This window comes from Podarcis tiliguerta (assembly GCF_965153285.1).
Source record: "Podarcis tiliguerta genome assembly, chromosome: 3".
In the NCBI taxonomy this organism is placed as follows: domain Eukaryota; kingdom Metazoa; phylum Chordata; class Lepidosauria; order Squamata; family Lacertidae; genus Podarcis; species Podarcis tiliguerta.
This window is the reverse complement of record NC_139536.1, coordinates 5,029,887-5,044,314: the sequence shown is the minus strand read 5'-3', so window position 1 is coordinate 5,044,314 and position 14,428 is coordinate 5,029,887. Positions and strand designations below refer to the sequence as shown.

The 14,428-nt window shown below is 46.5% G+C and overlaps 2 protein-coding genes across 4 annotated transcripts in view; one reads left to right on the top strand and one right to left on the bottom strand.

Moving 5' to 3' along the window:
- The window catches only part of LOC310673929 (uncharacterized protein C8orf74 homolog), an 83,068-nt gene extending 74,218 nt beyond the window's left edge, over window positions 1-8,850 (bottom strand). Inside the window, exons 1-2 of the mRNA XM_083432765.1 lie at window positions 8,794-8,850; window positions 2,252-2,551 (exon numbers count right to left, since the gene is read on the bottom strand). The gene's annotated coding sequence lies outside the window, so the exon portion shown is untranslated. The remainder of the gene's footprint in view (window positions 1-2,251; window positions 2,552-8,793) is intronic.
- Window positions 1-14,428, top strand: part of RP1L1 (RP1 like 1) — a 49,776-nt gene that overhangs the window by 23,765 nt on the left and 11,583 nt on the right. For all 3 annotated transcript variants that reach the window (XM_083432408.1, XM_083432409.1, XM_083432410.1), the window contains one exon: window positions 1,915-2,575. In XM_083432408.1, coding sequence (XP_083288534.1) covers window positions 1,937-2,575 — 639 coding nt within the window. In that variant the 5' untranslated portion in view covers window positions 1,915-1,936. The remainder of the gene's footprint in view (window positions 1-1,914; window positions 2,576-14,428) is intronic.

Here is a 14,428-nt window from a genome sequence, read left to right as displayed (position 1 = left end):
CAAACGGCCACTCTGGAAACTCTTAGAGCAGGTGTTCGGCCTAACTTGGCAAGAGAGTAACTGGTTGCATGAGGACATGCGTGGAGGGGATCTCTGGGGCCAAATACGGCCCTCCATGTCTCTTCCTCTGGTCCCAAGAACTCCCCCAGGCCACTTAACTCCATACCCAAATGGGGCACCCCCAAGGGAAGGGGGCTCAGAGTCCAGGGAGTGGTGGTGGGGATGACAACGAGTGGTCAGAGGGAGAAGACTGGGAAGAAAAGGTGTCGGAAGCTGAAGAGCAAACAGGGCTTAGTGAGCTGGGAGAGTCTGTGGCAGAGAGTAGTCTAGAATCAGAGGCAGAAGGTAAAGCAGGGGATTAGGGAGGCCAAGAGGCAGAAAGGAGTCAGGCCGGTGCAAAATCACAGGTTTCTTCCCCTCCTGCTGCAACAAACTCCCAGAACCAGTAGAGGTGTGAAAGGGGCAGAGGAGAGGTTGGCTTCATGCAGGCACAGTCCCGGATTGCTTGGGGGGGGGGACCCAGGAAAGAAGGGAACTTAAATGGTTTTGGGTTAACTTTCAGTCTCCGCAACTGATCTATGGGGCAAGACCTAGTGGGGATGAGCGGCTGTTCTCATTAGGCCTGCCACTCTGCCTGGTCTGTGCAGATGGTGTTCTTGTGAATAAAGAGTTAACTTCTCTTTGCAGAGTGAGATTTACTGCTGCCTCACTAATGGACCCGTGTGTGTGTGTGTGTGTGTGTGTGTACGTGTTTTAGCAAATATAAACCATAAGACCCTCGTACCTACGGGACCGCCTCTCCCGGTATGCCCACGGAGGACCTTAAGGTCCATAAATAGCAACACCCTAGAGGTCCCAGGCTCTAAGGAAGTCAGATTAACCTCAACCTGAGACAGGGCCTTTTCAACACTGGCTCCGGCCTGGTGGAACGCTCTGTCTCATGAGACTAGGGCCCTGCAGGATCTGATTTCTTTCTGAAGGGCCTGTAAGACAGAGTTGTTCCGCCTGGCCTTTGGCTTGGAATCAACTTGATCCCCTTCCCCTCTTTCCTTTTTCCTTTCTCCTTCTGTGATGGAACTCCTAATTGGGGAATTCCCTGGCTTTTTTCTGGCCCACATAGGACCAGTCTGGATAGTTGGCCTTGGTGAAGATTTGACCTTTTCATCCCCCAAAAGTTTTTGATTTGAGTTTCTACTGAAATGAGGCTGCATTTTAATGTTGTATTTTAATCTTGTTTTTAAGTTGTATTTTAATCAATTGTTTTTATACCTGGTGTTAGCCGCCCTGAGACGGGTCTTGGCAGGGGAGGGTGGGGTATAAATAAAATTTATTATTATAAAAAATTAGAAATTACTTGAAAGAAACAAATAGGCCTGGGTTAAACTAAGTTATAATTAAATAAATGGGATTTAGAATATTAAGAAATGGACTATAACTAGAAATTGTTTTAGTTCAATAATGATAATGACTTTCAACTACAAGGAAACTCAGAAGGGAGGGACTAGAGGAAGTCAACCAAGATGTTTAAAAGGTTGGATTTGTAAAGAATTAAGTTTGGTGTTATTGTTTAACTGTTTATTGTTCAGGGAAGTTTTTAATATGTGACATTTTAGTGTATTTTTCATCTTTGTTGGAAGCCGCCCAGAGTGGCTGGGGAAACCCAGCCAGATGGGCGGGGTACAAATAATAAATTAGTATTATTATTGTTGTTGTTGTTCCTTTTTTCCCCTTTTGTTCATTGATATATTTTTCTTCCCCCCTTTTTTTTCTTTTTTCTGTTTTCTGTTTTTGTGTGATATTCCGCTTTGTGGTTTTTGTTATTATTGTGGAAAATCCAATAAATTAGAAATAAAATAAAAATTATTATTATTATTATTATACGATTCATAGACACCTCTTGTTCTCGCCTTGCAGTTACCTCTAAACGTTCGCCAGGATGACACAGGAGCCCGCTGACCCCCTCTCCGCCGCCAGCCCCTACAACTATGAACAGCCCCTTCCCCCCGTGGCTCGGACCAATGCCTTCACCCAGGTCGCCCCTGCCAAGAAGATAACATTTTACAAGAGCGGGGACCCTCAGTTTGGAGGGGTCAAGATGGCCATCAACCAGCGCAGCTTCAAGAGCTTCAACGCCCTGATGGACGACCTCTCCCACAGGGTCCCCCTGCCTTTCGGGGTGAGGACCATCACAACGCCGCGAGGGATACATTGCATCAGCACCCTGGACCAGCTGGAGGACGGAGGGTGTTACCTGTGCTCCGATAAGAAGTACGTCACGCCCATCAGTATTGGTCCCGCCGGCCGGAGAGCAGCTCCTCAGAAGGTGGGCCAGCCGGCCAGCGCGTTGCGGAGGGCAGCCCAAGACATCAAGCGTGAAGACAACCCGGCCGCTTTCGCCCAGCAGAGTCCGCGGATACCCAAGAAAGTCACTCTGGTTAAGAACGGGGATGTGGGCACCAGGCGGCCGATAATCCTCAACCGCAGGAACGCGCGGAGCTTCAAGACTCTCTTGGATGAGATTTCGGAGATCATGCAGTTCACGGTGAAGAAGCTGTACACATTGGACGGGAAGAGGGTGAGTCTTTGTGGCGCAGAGGGTGGGACGGAGGATAAACCCCAGATTGCCGTGAGGCCCAGATAACAATAAGAGCAAGAGATCTGAAAAGACTGTCTGGCAGAGGCTTAGGCTCAGGGTCGGTGGAAGTACCGTATTTTTTGCTCTATAAATAAGACTCACTTTTCCCCTCCTTAAAAGTAAGGGGAAATGTGTGTGCATCTTACGGAGCAAATGCAGGCTGTGCAGCTATCCCAGAAGCCAGAACAGCAAGAGGGATTGCTGCTTTCACTGTGCAGTGATCCCTCTTGCTGTTCTGGCTTCTGAGATAATTTTTTCTTGTTTTCCTCCTCCAAAAACTAGGTGCGTCTTGTGGTCTGGTGCATCTTATAGAGCGAAAAATACGGTAAGCTTGAAAGGTTAGAGGCAAAAACCTAAAGCTATACTTTGGGGACCAGGGTCTTGAAAAGCCAAGACAGGAGGAACAGTGTTGAGAGTAAAGTTCTCTTATTTAATTAATTAGTGAAAATACTGACTCACTCCATTCTGGAGAAGAGAATGATAATCCCCAGGGGGAGGACTTTTCTGTAGCGATCACACAGGGTCCCCGGATGTTTCACCGTCTATTGATCCCTGTGCCACCACTTTATTTCTCGCTGCCACCACCCAGGCTCTACCTGGGAGAATACTGAGTCCAGTCAGGGTTAAATTGGAAGATAAACTTCTGTTTATTTATTGCAGTTTAACAAGCGTGTGGTTTCATAAACGGTATCAGTGAATTACAATCATGGGGTGCCTATCCAGACCTATAACTTCTGCTACCTGCTCTCACTCACTAAACCACCTCTCAGATATTTACCGTATTTTTCGCTCTATAAGACGCACCAGACCACAAGACGCACCTAGTTTTTGGAGGAGGAAAACAAGAAAAAAAAAATATTCTGAATCTCAGAAGCCAGAACAGCAAGAGGGATCGCTGCGCAGTAAAAGCAGCAATCCCTCTTGCTGTTCTGGCTTCTGGGATAGCTGCGCAGCCTGCATTCGCTCCATAAGACGCACACACATTTCCCCTTACTTTTTAGGAGGGGAAAAGTGAGTCTTATAGAGCAAAAAATACGGTACTTGTCTTCCTAGCTCCTAACTGTTCCTGACTCAACTTATTTCGCTACACTCACTCAACCTGCCCACAGACTCTATCCCAATTCACTCCCACTCCAACCAACCACCCAACTCCCAACAAACTCCTCCCAGAGCTGGTTTTATAGTCCCTCTGACCAGTGGCGTAGCGTGGGTTGTCAGCACCCGGGGCAAGGAAAGTAATTTGCGCCCCCTAACTCGTGGATTTGCGCCCCCTAACCCTAACCCCCAGATGTTGCGCCCGATGCGGCCGGCACCCCCTGCACCCCCCACGCTACGCCACTGACTGCTGCCCAGATGACAGCCCCCCTCTCGGCCTCACTGATGAAGGTGTTCCAGGTGCCATCCAACCATGTTGGGGACTCCACTCGGTATTTGTGTAGTGTTTACTCCTGAGCCTTTTCTTCTCTCATAGAATCACAGAGCTGGAAGGGACCCAAGGGTCATCTAGCCCAACCCCCTCAATGCAGGAATCTCAGCTAAAGCATTCATGACAGGTGGCCAACCGACCTGTTTAAAAACCTCCAAGGAAGGAAACTCCACCACTGGGAGATCTCTCCCAAGGCAGCAGATGTTTAGGATAAGAGTTTTCTTTCTCCTAGGTGGGCTGCCTTTCCAGGTGGACAAGCTCTTCTGCCCAACCAGAGGCTACTCAGGAGCAAACCACATGGAAGTTAGGGTCAATGTGGGGGGTCGGTGCCCCCTGGGACTGGTATGGCAGGAGGGAGACAAGCGGTAGGGGGGCGCCAGAGCCAAAGAGACTCCGCAGAACCAACTCAAACTAGTTTTGCCCTTCTCCGCTGAGTTCTCCGAGGGGGAAGGAAGACGTGGGCCGGCAGGCTGTAGCCGGCCGCCGGCGCCTGTCGAACCGGAGCCCCGATCGGTCCCGAGCATCGCGCCTCCTCCTGGACGGGCCCGCTCTCCTCCCGGCTTTGCTGCTCCACCTCCTCCTCCACCTCCTCCTCCCTGCTGCTGCTGCGCGGCTCTTTTCCCTCCCGCTTCCTCGAGGGGGGCCGGCCAAACGGAGACGACATCCCTCACCCCAACCAAGCCTCGATTGCTTGTCCCTTCCCACTGGACTTGCGCCCCCCCAAATGTTGCGCCCGGTGCGGCTCGCACCCCTGGCACCCCCCACGCTACGCCACTGCCTCTGACTCCACCCCCCTGGGTTCTGATTGGGTAACCTGTTTAACTATTTCACCTCCAGCACACTCTCACATGTTAACGTCATATGAGAGAGTGGATGAGTCTTTGTGTCACAGAGCACTTCATAGAATAATAGCCTGACTTGGATGCTTCGGTCCAAAGCATGTGTACTCTACACGCTCAAAAGTGCAGGGTGCAAATTGCGGCATGGTGGAAGTCCCAGCAGTCCAAGAAAAGCTTGATGGCTTCTCTACTAGAACCAGGCAAAAGCTGAGCTGATCAAGCAGTGGTTCTCAGAGTGGGTGGTAGTGCTTCCTGGAGGGGGGGGCAATGGGATGGCTAAGGGGGGGGTGCTAAGATGCAGCAGAGTGGCAGGGAGGTGCTGGAAGTGTAAATTACCACCAGTTTGAAAAGCTGGTATCGATGGATCAAGTTCTTCCATTTTGTTGATCTAATTAAACTGAATACAGTCATACCTCAGGTTACAGATGCTTCAGGTTGCCTTTTTTTGGGTTAAATGTAAAGGTAAAGGGACCCCTGACCATTAGGTCCAGTTGTGACCGACTCTAGGGTTGCAGTGCTCATCTTGCTTTATTGGCCAAGGGAGCTGGCGTACAGCTTCCGGGTCATGTGGCCTGTAGGACTAAGCCGCTTCTGGCGAACCAGAGCAGCGCATGGAAATGCCGTTTACCTTCCCGCTGGAGCGGTACCTATTTATCTACTTGCACATTGATGTGCTTTCGAACTGCTAGGTTGGCAGGAGCAGGGACCGAGCAACGGGAGCTCACCCCGTCACTGGGATTCAAACCGCCAACCTTCTGATCAGCAAGTCCTAGGCTCTGTGGTTTAGCTCACAGTGCCACCCGCGTCCCTGGTACGGACAGTTTTCGGGTTATGGACCGCCAAAACCCAGAAGTGCTGGAACGGGTTATTTCCAGGTTTCGGCGGTCACGCATGTGCAGCAGTGCTAAATTGCACACAGAAGTGCCAAATTGCAAACCTGTGCATGCACAGACGTGCCGCTGTGGGTTGTGAACATGCATCCCGCTCGGATCACGTTCGCAACCCGAGCGTCCACTGTAGTTTAAACTGGATTTTGAATAAATGGGCAATTAATGAGCAATTGAATTTATTCTTGCTGCTCTCTTCCTTAAGGGTTCCCCCCCTCCCCAATTTTGTCCTTAAAGCAACTTTGTGAGATATATTAAGGCCAGAGATTTTCAACCTTTTTGAGTCCACGGCTCCCTTGACCAATTGCATTCTTTCTGCGGCAGCCTTGGGGGGCTCAGGGGCCCAGTTGCGGCACCCCTTGCCTGCAGAGCTGGCAGCCTCTCACCCTTTTTCGAACACTCAGGCTCCTCTCCCCTCTTCCTTGGGAGTCTTTTGGGCAGCCGCTGCTGCTGCCCCTGGCCTCTGAGTTACCCCTCCTGACCCAAAGAGAGATGCCTCCTCAAATTGCACCACTGAAGCCTGTGACTTGTCTGTCCATCCCAAAAGCAAGGGCTGGCGGACTGGCTGGCTGGGTTCCCACACCTGCTTGCTTGCTTACTCCGAGGCTGCCTCTGTTCCTGGCACCCAGCACCCCCTGGCCAGCCCCAGAGGCACCATTCGCCTGTGGAGTTTGTGGCCAGGGCTGCTGCAACAAACAGCTGTGCAAGCCTTTGGGAGGCAGAGACGGGAGAGTTTCACCAGAGGAGGGAGGGAAGGAAAAAGGAGCCAGACACTCAGTAAGTGAGAATTTGAATCCAGGTCTCCCCACTCTGAGGTCATATTCACACCTTGCATTTAAAGAAGAAGAAGAGGAAGAAGAGTTTGGATTTGATATCCTGCCTTTCACTCCCTTTAAGGAGTCTCAAAGCGGCTAACATTCTCCTTTCCCTTCCTCCCCCACAACAAACACTCTGTGAGGTGAGTGGGGCTGAGAGACTTCAGAGAAGTGTGACTGGCCCAAGGTCACCCAGCGGCTGCATGTGGAGAAGCGGGGAAGCGAACCCGGTTCCCCAGATTACGAGACTACCGCTCTTAACCACTACACCACACTGGCTGCCGTGATACCACTTTAAACATTCATGGCTTCTCCCAAAGAATTCTGGGAGCTGTAGTTTGTTAAGGGTACTGCTGAGAATCATTAAGGTTCTCCTATTTCACTCCCAAAACTACAGTTTCCAGAGTTCCCTGTGAGGAGGTGTTGATTGTAAAACCTCTCCATGAAGGGAATGGGGGACTCCTAGCATTTCTCAGAAACCTTAAGAAACTACAGCTCCCATAATTCTTTGTGGGAAGCCATGACTATTTGAAGTGCTTTAAATGTGCTTAATCTTTTTTAAAAAAAAAAAATTATAAGCTATGTAACCTTCTTGCTCAATTCAGTCTTTTTACATGGTTTTTAAAAAATGCATTGGGATATTTTATTATTGTAATTTTGTGGTTGTTTTTATTGATTATAAATTAATAACAATCTATTGTAATTGTCGAGAGTGAATTTATGTTCAATTATGTGTTGATATGTTGTGGGTTAATTTTATTGGGTATATTTTAATGGATTACTGGATATTGCGTCATTTGATAAAAGTTGTTTACATTGTCATATTTTTATTATGATTTATTCGTATTGGATCAGATTGCTACAAGATGAGCGGCGTTTTATATTTTGTTGCTTTTTCAGCTTGTGAACTGCCTTGTGCATAGTAATATAGAAAGGCGGTATAAAAATTAAAAGTGAAACAAAACGAAATGGCGTGAATGTAACCTAAGTCCATCTTTCACATGACACTGACTCTTAAATCAGTTTGTGTCAGAACAGAAGGCCTGGCGTCAAGGTGGCAAGATTCAAAGGGGCAGCAGATCCTGAGTTAGATCTTTATTTCCCCCGTGTTCCTAATGTAGATCTTCACTCAACTCTTCTTTCCTGGTAGGGAGAGAGCCACCATTTTGTGATTCGATTCAGGTGCCAAATTTATTGGGCCAGCCTGCCTGGCATATATGGGACCCAGAAGACATGGAGGTCAGTGGCTAAACCAGTGGATACAGTCCTGATCTTCCATGCCTCCTCTTTCTACATTTGACAAGAGTATCTTAGAATCATAGAATCATAGAGTTGAATAGACCACAAGGGCCATCGAGTCCAACCCCCTGCCAAGCAGGAAACACCATCAGAGCACTCCTGACATATGGTTGTCAAGCCTTTGCTTAAAGACCTCCAAAGAAGGAGACTCCACCACACTCCTTGGCAGCAAATTCCACTATCGAACAGCTCTTACTGTCAGGAAGTTCTTCCTAATGTTCAGGTGGAATCTTCTTTCTTGTAGTTTGGATCCATTGCTCCGTGTCCGCTTCTCTGGAGCAGCAGAAAACAACCTTTCTCCCTCCTCTATGTGACATCCTTTTATATATTTGAACATGGCTATCATATCACCCCTTAACCTCCTCTTCTCCAGGCTAAACATGCCCAGCTCCCTTAGCCGTTCCTCATAAGGCATCGTTTCCAGGCCTTTGACCATTTTGGTTGCCCTCCTCTGGACACGTTCCAGTTTGTCAGTGTCCTTCTTGAACTGTGGTGCCCAGAACTGGACACAGTACTCCAGGTGAGGTCTGACCAGAGCAGAATACAGTGGCACTATTACTTCCCTTGATCTAGATGCTATACTCCTATTGATGCAGCCCATCTATGTGTATTTGGTCCTTCAAGGAGAGCATACCTTCTTGTTTGCTTCTCAGTTTATCTCCTCGCCTTTGCTGAGAACGCAACAGGACCCCAAAGACATCTGGAGATGGGGGAAATCAGAGGTTCTCCAGATGGTACTAGAAAACAACTGCCTTTATCGGGGTCTGTGCCAGCTGATGGGAGATGGAGCCAGCACCATCTGGAAGGCCACAGCTTCCCTTGTGAGGGGCTTGTCAATGTGTTCACACGAGCACAGCTTATATTGACATCTACCTTCTACTTTTCAACTCACCTCCTCTTCCTTTCTCCTTCATCCAGCTCCCCAACTCCTCTCCTGAGCTCACTTCCCAAGAGCCGTTTCCCCCGCAATCCCAACAGTCACAGAATCTTGGAATGTTCCTTTCCAGTGCTTGTAAAATAGGGAAGACGTATAGTAAAAGGTCCGTATAGTACAAGCTATGGTTTTCCCAGTAGTGATGTATGGAAGTGAGAGCTGGACCATAAAGAAGGCTGATTGCCGAAGAATAGATGCTTTTGAATTATGGTGCTGGAGGAGACTCTTGAGAGTCCCATGGACTGCAAGAAGATCAAACCTATCCATTCTGAAGGAAATCAGCCCTGAGTGCTCACTAGAAGGACAGATCCTGAAGCTGAGGCTCCAATAATTTTGCCACCTCATGAGAAGGGAAGACTCCCTGGAAAAGACCCTGATGTTGGGAAAGATGGAGGGCACAAGGAGAAGGGGATGACAGAGAACGAGATGGTTGGATAGTGTTCTTGAAGTACCAGCATTAGTTTGACCAAACTGCAGGAGGCAGTGGGTGACAGGAGTGCCTGGCGTGCTCTGGTCCATGGGGCCACGAAGAGTTGGACACGACTAAACGACTAAACAACAAAAGGCCTATTTATCTCTTTGCTCGGTTGAGTAGTAAATCTCAGTGGGTCACAGAATTGACCCATAGAATTGTAGAGACGGAAGGGACCCCAAGAGTATCTAGTTTTCCCAGATGTTGAGTCAGAATCGCCTTTCTTGTAATTAAAATCCATTAATTCGTTTCCTACTCAAAGTATCAGCATACCCATCACCCTCAACTGCTCCTCATGACTCTTGGTTTCCAGACCCTTGATCATCTTGGTTGTCCTCATTTGTACATGTTCCAGCTTGTCATAGAATTATTGTCAATATCCTTCTTAATCTGCAGTGCCCAGAAGTGGACACATTATTCCAGGTGTGGTCTAACCAGGGCAGAATAGAGCAGTATCATAATCTGGACACTAGACCTCTGTTGATGCAGCCTAGAATATCACTTTTTTCTCTTCTTCTTCTTCTTCTTCTTCTTCTTCTTCCTCTTCCTCTTCCTCTTCCTCTTCCTCTTCTCTTTGGCAATCACTTGTAGCCACACTATTTTGACTGCATTAACACAGAATTTGACAATGAAAACCATTTCCAGATCTGGCTATTATCAGCTGCTTGCACTCTGCTTTGGTATATGGCTGAAGGAGTCAAATGCCCCAAATGGCTGGTTTACAGCTATAAAATCAAAACACAATTAAAATAGAAAATAACATAAAAACATTATTATTATTATTATTATTATTATTATTATTATTATTATTACCCCGCCCATCTGGCTGGGTTTCTCCAGCTCCCAACAGAATAATAATAATTAATAATAATAATAATAATAAATAAATAAAGTGATACCCTTTTTGGTGCCTGCTAAAAACATTCTTGTTTAGAGAAGGCTACCCAGATCTTTAGAAAGTTGATGCAAGTTATAATCTGTTTTATCTATTGTTATTTAAACTTTTTGAACATTTGAAATGATTGTTGTTGATTTTTCTGACTGATAATTATATTGTTTTATCTTTTTAAAAAAGTCCTTTGAGGGTTGTTGCCTTTTTACAATCAGTTCATAGATCAGGGACATCCAACAGGTCGATTGCGATCTTCCCTTACCTTAGCGGCGTTAAAATTGAATACGGTCCCGCTCCCCCCCAAAAGGGGGTAAATCACTGCCAGTTTTTAATTCTGTAAGTAGATCGCAGTCTCGTGGAAGTTGGCCACCCCTGAAATAGATAGATAGATAGGCAGACAGACAATAAAATAAACAGTTAAAACTGTTTTAATACAATTACATCAACAAGTTCTGGAGAATTGCTTGCCTAGACTGTTATCTATCTTCAGCGGCCGAGGGAATGCCAATGTTGATGGAGCCTCTTGTATTCCAGCAGCAAGGACTTTTCAGTGTTTCCCCTAACATAATGCCGTTTTGTACATCATTTTCACTAACGCCTGCATTTTCATGCACGGTTCAGGGTGGAAAACCTCGGCACAACATCTGTATAAGTGCCAGTTTTGAAGGACAGATGTTCTTTGGTTTGCTTATGGATCCCTAATGGCATTGCACCCACCTGACACGTGCCAGAACAGAGTTCCAGCTGGGGGGAAAAGTCCTCCCCTCGCCATTTGCAAATGGTAGATGGTGAGCTGAGAACTGAGGGAAAGAGCAATGGCTTGCCCAGGGCCTATACAACAAGATGCTGGCAAAGATAGGCTTCGAATGAGGATTTTCTGCTTTGTAGCTCAGGGGCAAATCAGGTGTACCGTGGTACCTCAGTTTTCGAACATCTCCATTGACGAATGTTTTGGTTTTCAAACGCCGTTAACCCAGAAGTAAATGCTTCGGATTTCAAACACTTTTCAGAAGTCAAACGTGCCACTCGGCTTCTGTATTGAGTTTTGCATAAGTGAATGCTTCTGGAACTAAATGCTTTGGTTTTCAAACATTTCAGAACTCGAACAGTCTTCAGGAACAGATTACATTTGAAAACTGAGGTACCATTGTATTTATTTTTGGTACTTCTTCCTTGCCTGGGTAGGGACGCGGCTGGTGCTGTGGGTTAAACCACAGAGCCTAGGACTTGCCGATCAGAAGGTCGGTGGTTCGAATCCCCGCGACAGGGTGAGCTCCCGTTGCTCGGTCCCAGCTCCTGCGAACCTAGCAGTTCGAAAGCACGTCAAAGTGCAAGTAGATAAATAGGTACCGCTCCAGCAGGAAGGTAAACGGCGTTTCCGTGCGCTGCTCTGGTTCGCCAGAAGCGGCTTAGTCATGTTGGCCGCATGACCCGGAAGCCGTACGCCGGCTCCCTCGGCCAATAAAGCGAGATGAGCACTGCAACCCCAGAGTCGGTCACGACTGGACCTAATGGTCAGGGGTCCCTTTACCTTTACCTTGCCTGGGTATCCAGGGAATGTGCAGAAAGTATGCTATGGCACAGAGATAACATTTACATTCATTGTTCCACCAACTTATTATGATTGATTGATTGATTGATTTCATTGCATTTGTATCCCACCCTTTTCATTTAATCCCCACAACAACCCTCCAAAGGAGGCTGGGCAGAGAGGCAATGATTGTCCCTAAATACCCCAGTGGGTTTCATAGCCAAATGGAGATTTGAACCCCAGCCTCCCAGGTCCTAGTCGGACACTCTAGCCACTAACACTAAACTGGCTCTCTTTTTGCTTCTGGCCCTGCTCACCACTGGGATGTGGCCCCAGATGGATGTCTGGCCCTCAGGGGGGCAAGTTTTTTCTCCTCGCCCCAGATATACAAAATATCCAGCGTGACATACAACATTTGAAAAAATATAAACTGAGAGAACCTGAGAGCATGGGAGAGGATCGCCTGACATGTATTAATTTGTAAAAATATTATCTCGTGACTTTTAATGTAATTTTCTATTAATGTTCCTGGGCTTTGTTTTAGGGTGGTAGGTTGTGTTTATCCCTTACGAAGGAGTTATCTCGCAATTGGGTGAATTGATTCTTTGGCAGGTTGATTTGCTCTCATTTTCCTATCTCTGGGTTCTGGATTCCCGTGATTGTGGATTGTATCATGCACGACTTGTGCTTTGGGAGTTGCTTAACCCAGCGACGTACATCACCCATAGAACGTATGATATGGGGCAAGGAGAGATTATTATTATTATTATTATTATTATTATTATTATTATTATTATTATTTATACCCCGCCCTCCCCAGCCAAGACCAGGCTCAGGGCAGCTAACACCCGATATAAAAACAAATTGATTGAAATACAACTTAAAAACAAGATTAAAATACAGCATTAAAATGCAGCCTCATTTCAGTAGAAACTCAAATCAAAAACTTTTGGGGGGATGAAAACGTCAAGTCTTCTCCAAGGCTAACTTTCCAGACTGGTCCTACGTGGGCCAGAAAAAAGCCAGGGAAGTCCCCAAATAGGATTTCCATCACAGAAGAAGAAAGGAAAAAAGAAGAGGGGGAGGGAATCAAATTGACTCCAAGCCAAAGGCCAGGCGGAACAACTCTGTCTTACAGGCCCTGCAGAAAGAAATCAGTTCCTGCAGGGCCCTGGTCTCATGAGACAGAGCGTTCCACCAGGTCGGGGCCAGTGTTGAAAAGGCCCTGGCTCTGGTTGAGGCTGATCTGACTTCCTTAGGGCCCGGGACCTCTAATGTGTTGCTATTTATGGACCTTGAGGTCCTCTGTGGGGCATAATCAATAACCAATCCATAAAAGCCTCTGAAATAGGAGGGGAAATGGACTGGAACTGTAAGGAAGCGAGTAATAGAATCAGATAAACAGAGAATTGTAGAGTTGGGAGGGATCACAAGGGTCAATGCAGGAATCGCAACTACAGTGGTACCTTGGTTCTCAAACTTAATCCATTCCGGAAATTCGTTCCAAAACCAAAGCGTCCCAAAACCAAGGCGTACTTTCCCATAGAAAGTAATGCAAGATGGATTAATCCAATACAGACTTTTAAAAACAACCCCTAAAACAGCAATTTAACATGAATTTTACTATCTATCTAACGAGACCATTGATCCATAAAATGAAAGCAATAAACAATGTACTGCAGTCGCAGAATCAATCAATCAGTAGCTGAACTGGGTTCCACACAGTCGCAAAAACAAAACAAAAAAGAGCCGCAAAAACAAAAACACAAAATAAATAGCAGACCGACCTCAGCGTAACACTCAAAATGGAAGCATGGCACTCAAAACAGAAGCGTAAGACTCAAAATGGAGCACGTTTGGCTGCTGAAAACAGTTCGCAAACCGGAACACTTCTGGGTTTGCAGTGTTGTTTGAGTACCAAGGCGTTTGAGAACCAAGGTACCACTGTAATCCTTTCCTTTCTCTGCGATGTTTGGGAATTTAAACCCCCTTGGAGTTATCCCAAGTGGGATAGCTCACTCAGGGCTGTGGATTTGAGCCCCATAGCGGGCAATAAGATTCCTGCATCTCAGGGGGTTGGACTTGTGGTCCTTTCCATTTCCACATTTCTATGATTCTATGATTAGCCTGAGAACAGGTGGGTGGGGAAGGCAGTTCTCAGTTATGCTGGGCAACGTTATGGCAGAAGACCCGTGGCTTTGGGACTGTGACCGCGGGAACTTCAGGCTCCTTGTTGAGGTTCCTTTGTGAGGCCTGGGCTTCCCATCTGCTACTAGGCCAGATTCAGGGTTCCTAAGCTAGATAGATAGATAGTTTATTTCGGCCATAGGCCCATATTCAATACATCATACAGCAACACAGGTATAACAAGATAAAATTAATAAATTATATCACGTTAAAATCAAGTACATCTCAGACCATAGGTTTCTGAATTCCATTAAAATAAGAACAATATAGCACTTAAAATATCAAATTATCAGTATAAATCAATATTATTTAGGCAAAATCAATAATCATAGAGTAATCCATTTTTCCTTTTATAGGCTAATACTGTTATCAGAAATCTGGCAACAGAAAGGGACCTACTCGGATCAGAATCTTGCAATAAATGCATTAACTGTGTTTCCAAGGAGTCACCTGAGATTTCCAATAAAAAAGGGGACAAAAATCTGATCCGAGAAACTGAATGTAGTGAACA